The 14,564-nt window shown below is 42.7% G+C and overlaps 1 protein-coding gene across 5 annotated transcripts in view; it reads left to right on the forward strand.

Annotated features, from left to right (window-relative positions):
• The window catches only part of Epb41l4b (erythrocyte membrane protein band 4.1 like 4B), a 132,152-nt gene that overhangs the window by 65,412 nt on the left and 52,176 nt on the right, over nucleotides 1-14,564 (forward strand). For 4 of the 5 annotated variants that reach the window (XM_074051307.1, XM_074051308.1, XM_020175896.2 and 1 more), the window contains exon 15: nucleotides 4,042-4,106. In XM_074051307.1, coding sequence (XP_073907408.1) covers nucleotides 4,042-4,106 — 65 coding nt within the window. Of the gene's footprint in view, nucleotides 1-4,041; nucleotides 4,107-5,769; nucleotides 7,362-14,564 lie in introns of those variants that run through there. The other variant, XM_020175898.2, reaches the window with a different exon arrangement.

Genomic DNA, 14,564 nt, shown 5'->3' on the forward strand with positions numbered 1-14,564 from the left:
TTCTAAGCTCTTCTACACTGAGCAGTCATTATGCTTACCATCAATTTCAAAGGAGTGACAGTCCGTGTTCCTGAGCACGTGGTAGAGGAGAACCCTTTCCTCCTGACCCTGCTTTCTCAATTTTCTGGACTGTCTGTTTCTCTTAACCTTGCCAACTGGCCATTGTCGGGGATAAGTTTGCTTCTGAGTGGTCAAACACAACCTCTTAGGAGCATGCAAGTGAGACAGCTTTTTGTCAAAGTGTGTCCCAGACCTAGGGAACATGAGTCCCTTAAGATGTGCCTTTAAGGGAGGATGTTTTGGTCAAGTATTTGGGAAATGTTACATTTCTCACTCCCCTTCTAGATTTTACAGTGCCCACTGGGATGTAAAAGTACTGAGAAATCTTGTAGCAAAGACACATGTTAAGGCTGGGCCGTGGCTCAAGTGATAGAACGCCTGCATCGCCTGAGTTCAAACCCCAGTCCCACCAAAAAAAAAAAGGAAATTTGATTTTTAAATGCAGTGTTTCCCAAAATCAAATGAATATTGGTCCCTATCCCCATGAAAAGCTAGCCCCAATTCCCCTTTCATGGTGACCCCACTGACATCGATATTGGTGGAGTGCTGATTCCTAGAACCCACTGGTTAAGCACTGTAAGACCGCTTACGTTTCCATGGTGTTCTGCTCTTTCACAAGCAGCAAACCACGGCCCATGCTGCCTGCCTGCCCGCCCACTATTGCCAAAGCCCAGGGTAGCCCAGCCTCCAGGAAGCCAGCCTCTCCTAAGTCACTGTGGTACTCCTGTGACCTGGCTCTGACTTCTCCACGTTTATTTCCCACACTCCTCATCACACACCATATGATCAGCTCCCAGGAACTGCGTAATTGTTTGCCCCCAAATTCCTTCACTTTCTCCTTCACTGGTCTGCCTAGAATTCCTTTGCCTCCTATTCTTAGGCTAAACTGTCTTTCAGAGGCCAACTCAGAAGCCCCTCCTCCTGATCTCTTAGAGAGCCTCTGGCGAGCTTTAGTGAAATAACCAGTGCTTGGGCCTCATCCTGGAACAGGGGGTAGGAACTGAGCTTCAAGACTCCTAAGGTGGTTCTAAGGAGCATGTGGGAAGGGGCTCTCAGGATGATGTATACCTTGCTTCTTAGGTGGTCATCTGTTTCTGCTTAAAAGCAGCACCCCTGGCTGATAACTTCTAACTTAGGTCCCTGTGTTAGTCATTTTTTTCTGTTGCTATAGCAAAATACTTAATGCTGTGAAGTAAAAGAAGTTCATTTAGCTCAGTGTTGAAGGTTCAAGAGTGTGGTGCTAGCCTTCACTCGACTCTGGTGAGGACCCTGGGGTGTGTGGCATTACAGTGATAGGAGCATAGGTGAAAGAAGGGATCACATGGCAAGATAGGGAGCCAGGGCAAGAGGAGGTGTCAGGCTTGCTCTTTTATGACATCCTGTTAGCTATCCAGGGTCCCCAACTACCTGAATCTCTTCTGAGGGCAGCACCCCCCGAGACTTAAGCACCTCCCACTAGGTCGTACCACCTGGTAAGCATCTCCCTGGGGACCAAACCTCCAACACATGAATCCTCGGGGAACAGATGCCATCCTAACTACAGCTGGCCAAGTCTCTTGTCCTGGGTGGCTGTGTATGTCTGAGGGTCTCTGTGCCTGTTGTGTGTTTGATTATGAATATCACAACTGTTTCTTCTCCCATAAACAGTTTTACTTTGGATCCTTATTCTAATTATCCCCTTTCTTGGCTATTCATAACTGTGGATAGTCATTCCTTAGATGGGTGAGATCCCAATGTATATTATATTTACACGGTTTCCAAAGAATTGATTTTCACATACGAAATCATATTCCCACTGTGCAGAATCTAGAAGTCACCTCTAACTGTTGAGGAACAAGCAAGAAGTGCTTTGAACTTGGAGAAAAGTTTAGTTTCCCTCTCTGCATACCTTTCTTGGGTTCTTTTGTCTTCTTTTTCACCTACAGTTTTCATTGGTGGGATTTTCGGATGTGACTAGAATGTTGTAGGAAAAGGGAAATGCTGATGGGTGATCAGTGCCTGGGAGAGAGAGAGAAAAAAAAAATTGAAAATAAGTAAAGCAAAGCATCCACTGCCTAGAGCTGCCCCTGCCCTCTTCTACCTCCACCTTGGGTGTTTCCTGCAAATGCTTCTCTGGTGCAGTGAACATCCAGGCTGGTGTTTGTAGAATCAGATCTGCAGAAACTTATCTAGATACTGTTCTCTCCACATTGTTGTCAACTGCTGGCTCTTTGCACCTGACCAGTCTTAGTGGCCCTGTGTTACTCTGTCAAATTTGGGAGTGAATTGACTGGGAAGAGGACATCCTGAGAAGTGACCTGATTGCATCAGAATGCTTGAAGGGTTTATAGAAGGATGGTATTACAGCATCTATCTCATTCCCAGCACAGCAAGGTTAGCCAACAGCCAAGGATGGATGGCTGTGTTCTTGATGAGGATACTATTGGCATTTAAGGAGGGACAGTTCTTCATTGTTTAAGACTGTCCCTGGAATTACAGGACATTTAACTTCCCTTTTCTCTGCCATTGTGAGAAACAAAAGGCACACATGCATTTCCAGTTGTCCCAGAGGAACAGGACTGCCCCAGTTGAGAGAACCCACTGAGTTAACACTATAATCCTCCTTGACAGTTTAGAGTGTGAATACATTACTGGAGGAGACTGAGGAAGGTTGTGGAGTCTTCTTTCTCCAGGTGTGTGGATGAGGTTCCCCCCGTCTTTGATTAATTTGGTTTGAGTGTGTGTAAAGGCAGAGAAAAGACTAAAGGGTCAGTTGTAAGTAAATCATTCTCTTTTTGTGGACCTGGCTTTGTGATCAAAACACCTGGAATCATTTGACCTTGGGAAAATCCTCCAAACTCTTTGTGTTTCTGTGTCCCCTAAAAGGGAGAACTATGAGGAGCTTGCAGGAAAATTCTAAAGCCCTGGTCAGGACTTGGATTCTCCTGCTGAGACTTTTCTTCCAGGTTTCTTTTCCCTGCAGCTTGTCCTCTGGGAGCTGCAGCCTTAGCTTGCTGACAGCACTCTTTGAAGGAGAAAAGAAAGCCTACTGGAATACAGAATAGGCAGCCAGGGCACCTCTGGTCTATGAAAATTGGATGAACAGAATTGCTGAGAAATCTCTGTAACAGAGAGCGGGCTACTGTATATTAACCAAAGGAGGAGGAGATGAAGAAATAATTAGGAGATTAATGGTGGTAAGACTGTGGTGACTTTAATGTCAGGAGGGCCTCATTTGCCCCACAGCAAGTTTGGCCATGAGGAGAAGGCTTCTTCTGGCACTGTCTGGGTCCACTGCCCCCTGCAGGCCAGAAGTGGATGGGCAGCCTGCCATCCACCCAGCCCTATCTATGCTTCACCCTGCTCACTCACCCTCCTTCCTTCCATCCATTCCTCCCTCTCTGCCTCCCTCCACTTTTATCAGGATAATAAGTGCTGTGAATGGTTTTTTGTTTTGCATTGCATTTTAGAAAATTATTTTTATTGTTTATACCAGGGAGAAAGAAAGAAAAAAGATTCACCCACAGCTCTGCTGCTTTACTTAGCATCCCCATCCAATCCTTGTATGTGCAAACGTAACCATTACGCACTATTGTCGTCATTTCAAACAAAAATTGTTCCTAAAGACAAACCTGCTTACCCCATCTCTTTGGCACCTGTTTCCTTGGGAGAAATGAGTATTGCCTGTCCTGGGCATACTGAATGACCCCCACCAGGCAGATGCTGGCATCCTGCTTCCAGGGGCAGCCTCCCAGACCCTTCCCAGGGCCATCGCTGGAGATGGCCCTTTGAGAGCCAGGTGCTGGCTGTCAGCCCCCCAGCCTCTGTCAGTGGAGGAAACACGATCATCCCGGGAAAGGTACACCCCCCAGCCAAGGCTTAGTTACAGCCTTTCTATTCACAGCCCCCTTGCCCCGAGATGGTGCACTGGAAGAAAAAGTGAATGAAGACCATTGAGATCCAAAGGTCACTGAGTAACCAAATTTGGTGTTTTATTTCCAGCCTCAGTACCATCCTAATGTCCACCCCAGCCAGCCCCGGTGGCACCCTCATTCTCCAAATGTCAGGTAAGTGCTTGAGTGCACAGAGCTGTGCTTTGGGAATTTCTTTCTCTGAAAGTTCCCACCCTACTAAGTTATGAATCAGAATGAATGCTGCAAGAACAGTCCTGAGGGTGGCATTGCCACAGCAGAGACAAATCATTTGCAAAGCAAAGGAAATCAGCGACCACTCTGTGAAATGAAAGCGAATTGATTTTGAAAATTATCTAACCTCATACGTTTTGGGTTTGGTTTTATATCAGAGATGTTGCTTGAAGTTTCTAAGTAACATTTCCCTGTTCTGAGAATTTGTTTATTTAGAATGTAATTAAACTTGAGGATTGTTGTGGGGTTTTTTAAAGGATTTTTTTTTTCAGGGATGAGGCAACAGTTGCTTTGGTGGCAGTGGATTTTTTTTTTTAATTTTTCCCTGAAAATTTGCATGAGTAAATTTTTTCAGAAAAGAGGAGTCATTATTTTCAGCTTTGTGGCTACTGTCATAACTACTCCACTCTGCCATTGAAGTTGAAGACAATATGTACATTCAAGGATATGGCTGTGTTCCAATAAAACTTACTTATAAAAACAGTGGGATTTGGCCAAAGGGCTGTTATTGACTGCCCCCTGCCCTAACATGCAACAATCCTCCTGGAGTGAGCTGGCATCTGCTAGGCTGTGTTTATAGTCAGCTTGAAAGTTTTCTTAAAGGCCAGCTCTGCAAAAGCAAGTGTGCCTTTAAGATGTGCATTTTTGATCAGTCTTAACTGGTGTTTATATGTCAAACTATTTCAGAAATACAGTTGGTGAATTCAGGTTGCATAAAGGTGAAGTTGTGATCCTTGCTTTCTGAGAAAGTACGGAGAATCAGTGGTGCAAATAAATCTGTCCAGAGCACATGAATGAAAGTTTGTTGGGGATCTTGTGACACGCAGTGCAATTTCATTATTATAAACACTTTGATATTCACGTAGCTTTTTAAAGCAAGGTAGATTAGTGGAGTGATAATTCTAAATCTTTATTTCAGACATGGGATAGAGAGGAGACTTATAAAAAATGTGATTTTTACCAACACTGGGTTTGCAAAATTTCATCCCTAGTGTTGCCCATTTTATCAGAGTAGCTCCTTCTGATGCATGACCTAGGCCAGCTTTTCACGGGAATTTTAATAGCGCCCCTCTCAGTGCCCTGCTGACTGGCAGCCTTAGCACCCCCTGGGAACTAGCCAGTAGTGCTACTTCTCAGACCCACCCCAGACCATCTATGTCAGAATCTCTGAGGTGGGGCCCAGCATTTTGCATCTTATCAAGCTCTCCAGAGATACCCCATGACAAGACAGCTCATTAGTCCAACGCTTCTGGCAAACATTCCCTAAGGTGTTCACTGTGCACATTAGCATGGTAAAGGAACCTTTCCCTTCACCTGGAGCTCCCCAGACTGACTTGACCACCAGCTGCCCTTTGAGAAGCAATGACTCAGCTATAGACGGAGCTTTTCTCGACTTGGAAGTTAATAGATGATCCTCACTGGAGTTTTTAAAATACTAAAATCGCCAGTCCATTAATTTCCATGTATAAGCCATCCCTCCTCACTGCTTTTCCCCTACCACTTCCTTTGTGCGTGTGTTGTCTCACTCTCCTTTTGGAGTTGTCTTCCATTCCCCCACTAACCATTCACTCTGCAAACAAAACAGGCCATCTTTTCAGGATGACAGGTCGCACTGGAAAGCTTCGGCCAGTGGAGATGCCAGCCATTTTGACTATGTCCACGACCAGAACCAGAAGAACTTAGGAGGGGTACACAGTGTGACGTATCGAGACAAACTCATGACTGCACTTTGAGAGACTGAAGCATCTGACTTCCAGTCACACCGTAGTGTCATTGCATTCCATGAGAATTGTTCTGGCATCACATGGATGTGTTTGTACAAGTGTCTTTAAGGAATAGTTCTGAAGGTGTTTGAAGATAACCATGAGAATTAGTCAGAATTTATTATTGATGGCATTCTCAGTAAAATGAAGGTAGTTAAAGGCTCAGGAATCATGTTGATATTCTGATTTTAAAATTGGAGTAGAAGTCTTATGTTTATCATCTCACTATGTACCTGATATTCTCTGTAATTTAATTAATGGGACCAAACAAAACCAAAAAGCTTAGGGGATCTGCTTGGCACATAGTGCTATTGTAGGGATTGAGGTTGCTAGGGCCCAGCCTCCACAGCTGTGTGACCTTGAATAGGTCATTTCCCCTCTGTTGGCCTTGTTTCTCCACCTGAAAATAGAGGATTGGACTACGTGATCTAAGTCCTTTCTGACTCTAACATTCTGTGATTTATTAAAATTTAACTTCTTACTTAGGCTGAGAACATACATTCAAACCAAGTTTCTCATAAGGAAAACTGCATTATCCCCTTCTACAACAGAAGCTCAATAATGTATATAACTTAATAAATGTTAGGAGTACAGGGATACTTGGAATTTCATATCTTAAAGCAGTTTAGCCACTCTTAATTTCTGCCTTAGTACTAATCATAAATTGTATAACATCTATTTTGGTAGAATTTGCTACTCAAGTGTGAGTAATTTTTAATGTCTTAGTGATTGGTGCTGCTAACTTGCATGATTTCAGAAGACATTGTGAAGATACACTGTTGGAAATTGAGGGGTTGGATTTTACCCTTAACTTCACTCCTTTGAAGGAGTGACACACTTAGGGCTCAAATAAAAACCTGTAAGATTTTATGGAGGTTGTGCCAAAGCACTCTGTAGTGTAGTAGGATGGGCATGGCCCTGATCTTTTTGTAGAACCAGAAAACAATGTGTTGTCTTTTAGAATGAAACTTGTACCAAAATATTTATTTCCCCCATTTCAAGTCATGAATCAAACCTTTTTCCTTTTAATAAATAGACTTGAGATAGCTTTTCACTAGTGTTTTTGTGAAATTAATTATTGTGCCACTCTATGTGTGTAATTGTAATTTGGCCCATTTTAAGTCCTTAAGAATGTATTGACACTCTTTGAGATATTTTCTTGCTCAAATCTGATCTTTCTTTGGTTACCACAAACATCTTTGGAGGAGGAGAGAGTCAGCTGCACACTTGCACAGTGGAGTTGGCCACCTATCAACTCCCTGAGCTATTGTTTACAGGTGTATTCCATTTTAGCAGATATTTTGATCCTCAGTGTATGTGTTGCATCCCAATAAATGTGTTCTGGATCTTTTCATCTTTCTGATAACATTTTTACAATGTGTTTCTAAGGAATAAAGATTATTCTTCCCTTTTTTGACTCCATTCTCATTTCACTGATTATTCTATACAGAAGTCTCATTTTTGGATGATCTCAGTAATGGGACTGTCGGCTTCTGTGAGTCTGAAGGTGAGGAGCATTCAGTTAGGTGGCATGGAGCAAGATCATCCTGGACTGAGGCTGCTTCTGGCAAGAGTGGCTCTTCTTATAGGCTGAATGAGGCATTTCTTCACTGGGGGCAACTCTGTGAGGGTTGTAGTACCCAGTCATGGTACTGAGTAGAAAGAAGTGGTAGTAATGGGGTTGGGGTCCCCAATAATAATCTTATGTTGAGGATAGGTGTTTGCCTTGACTACTTTGCTCTGTCCGGCTGGAAGACATCTAAACCTCTGTCTATGGCCTGCCGTAGTCTGTATGCCCCATCCAATGCCCTCTAATAAATACTTTTCTGCTTAAAATCACTTGAGTGGATTCAGTTGTCTGCAACCAAGATTAGACGATCAGTATGCACATTTATAAATCCTAATTGTTAATGAAATATATACTTTTCAGTCCCTAACTTAGTAGACCTTTCTCTACTGCATTTGACAGCTTCCTTCTTACCAGCTTCCTCTTCTGTCATCCTGTTGAATATTGGTGTTTTCCAAGGACCTTTCCTCTGCTTATTGCTTTTCTCACCACAGTCTACTGGAGTCTTCTCATTTTTCATGACTTTATAGTGCTGTGTCTCTGAAACCATCATCTCTAACTCACACTACTCCTATGAGCTTTTAGACTGACATTTCAACCTAGACATCTCATATTCACTTCAAACTCCACATATTGAAAAATCAAGTTTATTTTACCCCTCCCAACCTCCAACTTCTCTTCCACCTGAATTTCTCTTTTACCCATAGTAAGAATTTATACATTATCCTAGACTCTTCTCCCATATTCAGGCAGTCTACAGGACTGTTCAGCACTGCTTCCTTAGTACTTCTGTTTAGCCCTTTCTTTCCTTCCCAACGCTGATCTTCCAGAGGCATCTTCTCTCTTGTTCAGAGGTGCTCTTCTGATTTCCCTCACTCCTAACAAGCTTGTTCTCATCGCAGTCACTAGCACAGTCTTTCTAAATCACCATTTGGCAATGCCACTCTGGTGTTAGACATCTGCTGGGGTTCTCCATCACCCACACAAGTCCAAGGCCTCTCTATGGTCTTCCCCCACTCTCTGTATCTGTCCCATTGCTCTAGCACTTCTCCCTTCCCCATTTCTCACCCTCCTGTTTAAATGCCTACAATACTAGACTGCTTGGAATTTCTGGCATACACCACACCCTGCTGTTACTCACATCTGTGCTTTTGCAAATGCTATTCCTTCCACCTAGAATTCTGTCACTCCTATCCCTTCCCCCAACTTCTGCTCATCCTTTAAGCCTACACTCAGACGTCATCTTCTCCAGGGACTCTCTTGACAGTCCCCACCTCTGCAAATTGGGTTAATTTCTGTGTTCTCTGTTCCACTACCACCTCCCCCTTCCACTCCCAGTTGCAGGAATGTTGTACTCATAGCTTTGTATTTAAACAGCTTTTTGTTCATCTCCTGAAGCCTGTACTCTCCTTAAGTATGAGTTTTGTGTCTCACTTGCCTTTGTTCTGCAGTGCCTGTCAGATAGCAGGTGCTCAATGAATGTCTGCTCAGAAAATGGATTCATTCTAAAGGGAATGTCTAACCAAGTAACAGTGATCCATCATCTCTCTGATCAACCTTATCAACCCTGGGGCCATCACATTTTGAGTAGGACATGTACTGCCAGGTTATTTGTGGATTCAGCTTCATCATGTGAGTACTATTCAGTGTGTCAACTATGTTCTCATTTGAGGCATTGTTACAGTGTTGAGCAGAGCAAGAAGACAGACCAGCCACCTGACCTTGCAGAGGAGTTAATACCAAGGGCTGTGCCTCACACTCTGTATGTGTCACTTCACTTTATCTTCCCATCACTCTGCAAGGTGGGTGCTATCTTGTCATAGATGGAGAAGGTCAGGCCAAGACTCTAGCCAAGTGCAAGTACAAGACTGAAAATACTTGCCATGCAGCCGGTAAGTCATAAGTCAAAAGTCTGGATTCTCAGCTTCTGGACTCTAATGTCTCACAACCAATCATCCCACCATCATGACTGACAGTCCACATCTCAGAAAGACTATTATATCATAGTACATTTCACTACACACGTCTAGTTGCTAACTAGAGAGCCACCCCTTTATGCCAGCAGTCTAGTAGCCAACACTCTCCACACCTCACTACCCTCCCTTAGTCTAAAAACTGATCCCCACAAGCATTCATTCAACAACAACCCCATTTTCAAAGGAGAGAGATTGGATATTATTGTTAGTGAGCAATTCCTTCTTTGAGATAATCCTGTTCTTTCTGCCCAAGAATTAATAAGAACTTCCTCTGGAACATTAGCCATCAGCAAAATCAAGCTTGCTATTCTACAACTAATGGAGTTAACTTTTTACAGTTTTGAAACTCAAGTCCTTAATTGGTCTTCTATCATCCATTCATGTTTCCGTGAGTTCTCAGAACACCTAAATGAATTGACAGTGTCATTGAACTGATGTAATACATAGGGCTTAGAAGTGTTGGAAGCATGCCAGGTAATTGCTTGGCCTTCAAACCCCTCTTGCCTGTTCATTGCTTGGTCAACTATTTCCACTGAAAATGTTCTCCTTAAAAGAGCAAAAATGGAATAATGACAGTATGAGAGTTCCTTTTTGCCTTTCTTGCCTGTTAAAACCATCCACCATCCTTCCAGGTCAGTGGCTTCAGCCTCCTGGGTCCTGCTCTGAACACAACTAATGGCAGCCTTTTCGTTGCCCCTGACTTTGCAGCTTTTAACTAGTCCTTTAAAATCTGAGCTCATCAAAGAACTCCCTGGACAGCCATATTGATCCCTTCAGATCAATATTTCTCAAACTAAGTCTTCCAAATGTTCCAGGTAAATACCCTAAATTGGCCTAGGATGATTTGCTTCCCTTGTCTCACGACAGGAGGCCACAGGCAAATGCAGAGGCAGAGATAAAGGCAAACTGCTGTTAAAGGGAAGTCCCTTTGGCAGGAAAACTGGCACATTCTAAGAGGCCCCAGGGGTATCTACAAGGCAAACAAACCTGAAATTGACTGAATTGACATTCAGTCTTGGCAAAAGAAATCAATAATTCTGCAAAGAGGCCCACTTCTTCCCAAATTAAGGAGCCAAGCAGTGGCTTGGACATTTAAAATGTCTGTTGTTGGGCTCTTGAAGTAATTGGGGGTGAGACCTACATTTTAACAGTCATCCCAAGCCAAGGTGGACTAGGGAAGGACCTTCCTTTGGAAAAGTACAACTGGTTACTGGTCAGTCCTTGTTTTAACTGCTGAATTTTAGCTTTCATTAGAGGCACACTTTTTTCATTAAGTAACACGTGATGGATGGATATATGATAAGTTGCTAAGTCTCTGTTCAACATAGGTTTGCACCTATGTTGCGTCATAGGCATAGGCCTATGATGAAACAGAAGAATCAGGATTCTAATGGTTCCTTGTGTGTCTTTAATTTCACCATTAGTCCTCCTTCCCCCAAGTCTATCAAACCATGCCCATGTCATCGTCTTGCCCTCCTCCAGGGGCAGGACATTAATGAATTCCAACTGTTGGACAAGATTAGGCCATACACACACACACACCAGTCTAAGGGTCTGCACCAAGACTAGAACCCATGATGCAGAAAGCAATGGAAGTTTGCAGAAGCAAGATGGCAGGACATTGCAAGCCAGATGAGAGGGACTAATGGGTCAACAGTATGACATTCAGATTGTGTGAAGGGCAACAGCCTCCCACTTCCCTGAAAATGCAGAAGCTTTGGGATCTCACATGGTTAAAATTGCAGCTTTTCTACTTATTGACCTTTAGCCAATTTTTCCTATCAGACTAATTTTCCTCATCTCCAAAGGAAAATTAGCTGTATCTCGCTGGTTAAAGAATGAAATGACATTATGTCTTAAGGTGCTTTGCAGTGTTTGATACTAGCTGGCAGCAAGTTTTAATGGGTTTTGAGACATAAGGCTTTAGTGGTCCATGTAGACAGAAACAGGCAAAGAGAGTCAAAGTCTAGCTCAAGAAATGCTGTATCTCATGGGCTTATGGGTACAGATGTGTAGTCTAAGTTTAGCAATGGAGAGGGCTACCTGGATCTAAAGGAAGGATCAGACAGAAGAGGGTTAGCACAGTACAGAAAAATGCCTCTCTTTGAAACCAGTGGGCTAAGAGCAGAAACACCATGGGGAGCTTTTGAAAGGACACAAAAGGAGAAGTAGAAATGATATTTCTGTCTGAGACTCCTAGGAAATAGCTGTTCAGGCGCAATGTGGACAATGGTTTTGCGCCTATAAGATGGCAAAATTGACATAAGGTGAGGAACTGGTGAAACTGCTGAGAACCCATTCTACTGCTCCAACTGGGACTCAAAAGTTCGGAGAATCGAAACAGTGTCTGCTCAGCTCCCATTTTATCTAATTTGGGATTTCATCTCGCACAAAGTAGAGGATGCTTTGACCTATTAGGAAACTGAGTAGAAAGTAATAAAGGGAACCATTGTGCATTTTTCTTTTGTTTTTTTCCTCACAATACTGGGTTTGAGCTAAGAGCTTCGTGCTTGTGAGGCAGGTGCTCTACAGTTTGAGCCACTCCATCTGCCCTTTTTGTTCTGATTATTTTTGGGCAAAGGCTCTCACTTTTTGCCAGGCCAGCCTGAATCACGATCATCCTATTTTAAGCTTCCTGATGTAGCTGGGATTACAGGCTCGCTTCACCACATCCAGCTTTTTTCTGTTAACCACGTTTTTCCCCAATCTCAGCCTCCTAACTAGTTAGGATTACAGACATGAGCCACCCATGCCTGGCATTTTTTTTTTTCTTAAATAGGTAATACAGACAATGGTAAAAACTCAAACAAAAAAGTTATTTTTCCGGGAGAGCACCTGCCTAGGAAGCACAAAGCCCTGAATTCAAACCCCGGTACTAACAACAACAAAAAAATTTTTAAGTTATTTTTCCTTTCTATTTTATTCCCCAGTTTTCTAGTTCTCCCCAGAGGCAAACACTGTTAGCATTTCTTCTTGTCAACCTCAAACTGTTCTATGCAAGCACATCTATTTATTTAACCAATCAATATTGATAGACATGCAAGCTGCAGTAACTCCGTATAATTGTAATTGTCTGCCATGCTTGGGCATTCTGTCCATGCCCTTGAAAGAATGAATCGGAAGACTAAACTACCAAGACAGAGAATTGCTGGGTCAGAGGGTATGTGCATATCTTATTTGGACATTATCTAACAAAATTTCCCTCCAAAGGTCCCTACGTATTTACACCCTGTACACAGCGCAATGATGGCAGTGCTTCTGTGAACTCCCAGTAAGGCAGCTCACAGCTTTTGCTAACGTTTTAAAAAATTTTGTTAGTCTGATGTGTAAGCCAGAGTTTCCATTTTTGTTGCATTTGCACACCTTTCCATCTTTGTAAGTGCCATTTTTTATTTTCTGTGAACCTCTGGAACCCTGTTCTTTTTTGTTGTTTATTGTTTTTCATTTTTATTAGGATATATTCATTGTACAGGAGGAAGTCATTGTGACAATTTTGAATAGGTTACATTGTACATTGATTACATCTCCCTCACCATCTTCCCCCTGGAACTCCCTCCCACACACACACTTAAAGCAAGTGCAGGAGGTTTCATGGCTCTATATCATATATGTACATACAGCTCATCAACCATATTCCCTCACCTTCATCTCCTCCCTCCCCCATCCTAACTGTCTGGTCTTAGCATTTATGATAGTGAAGAAAGAGAAGGCCAGGAAGAGTTGATCTTTACCAGACATTTTTTAAAAGCTGATTTCCAGAAGTTCTGATCACAAACAGTATGATACCATACAGGAGAGCCTAAAAGGGAACCGAGACATGTAAAAATAGCTGAGGAGATGGAGTGGGTTTCTAATATCTATGTTTCCTTTCCTTTGGGTGAATTTATTGAGATTATTCCACTCAGATACTTAAATATCCACTCAGACATTGTAAATTTCCTGTTGTGTTTGACCTAAGAAGGAATTACTTTTATTTACAATTATATTTCTGTTATTTTTGACCACATCCCAAGGCTGGCCAGTAGTTTTATTGGAGAAAAGGCTGCAGAATTTTAAATACCAAAACTGTTGTAGTCTAGGCAATCCACTAAAAAGGGTTAGAATAATTAGAGGAACATCCCCGCAGGCTCATGTTACAAGAAACCCACAGAAACCTATCTAATCATTCCCTGCTGAATGGTGAGTGGTTTTAACATCCCCTTTGTGCAGCTAAGACCTCAGAAGCAAGAGGCGTTGCCATGCTAACAACCCAACCAGCCTTATTCCCTGACTGAATAATGCACATTGTACCTATATTAAGGCAATTACGCCGACAAGCCCTGAAAATTCGGCCTGGTGTCTGGCCTCAGAGACTGACTAAGAATGTTTATAATAGAAGCTTCTGAAAAGCCTACAAGAATGAGGGAGCAGAGAAAGGATCGTTTGAGAATTTTTAAGCACTGATGAATGCCAAAATTGATGAGTCTTCATCCATATCACCTCAGAAACATGTACCCAGCTTTCAGCTCTGGTATCTTGTGTAATCAGAATGTCTAAAACCAACCCTCAGCAATTATGCATTTTATTCATCTCATCTGAACTTCATTCTGGAATGGATAATGTTTTCATTTCATTCATTTAGTGAATAGGATGGTGTCTGGGAGTGGAAAAAGCTCACTCCCACACTCCCAGCTCCTAAGTCTTCGTGGCTCCGGTGCACAGAAGAGCTGGCTATTTGGATGCTATTTTACACTCTAGCAGCCCAGCTTTCATGGTGATAATGGTTTTGTCTTGCCATTCCTTAAGGCTCTTATACAGAACTGTTTGGGGACACACTGAAAGCAGCCATTAGGGGCAGCCTGTGCCCGCTGCTGCCCTCCAGAAGAAAAAGAATAATGAAACATTGAAAGCAAAGTGGGGCACTGGGATACAGAATTGAGAGGCCAAAAAAATCCTGAAAGAAACCAAGAGGACTATCAGACTTACAAGAAGTAAATACTGAAAAGGAAAACAGCTATATTTGTATCCATCCACTTTTTTTAAGGCAAGAAAAGATTGAATACAACTCTTAGTCATGAGCCTTCAGCAAACTTGA

This window comes from Castor canadensis, chromosome 13 (genome assembly GCF_047511655.1).
Source record: "Castor canadensis chromosome 13, mCasCan1.hap1v2, whole genome shotgun sequence".
NCBI lineage: Eukaryota > Metazoa > Chordata > Mammalia > Rodentia > Castoridae > Castor > Castor canadensis.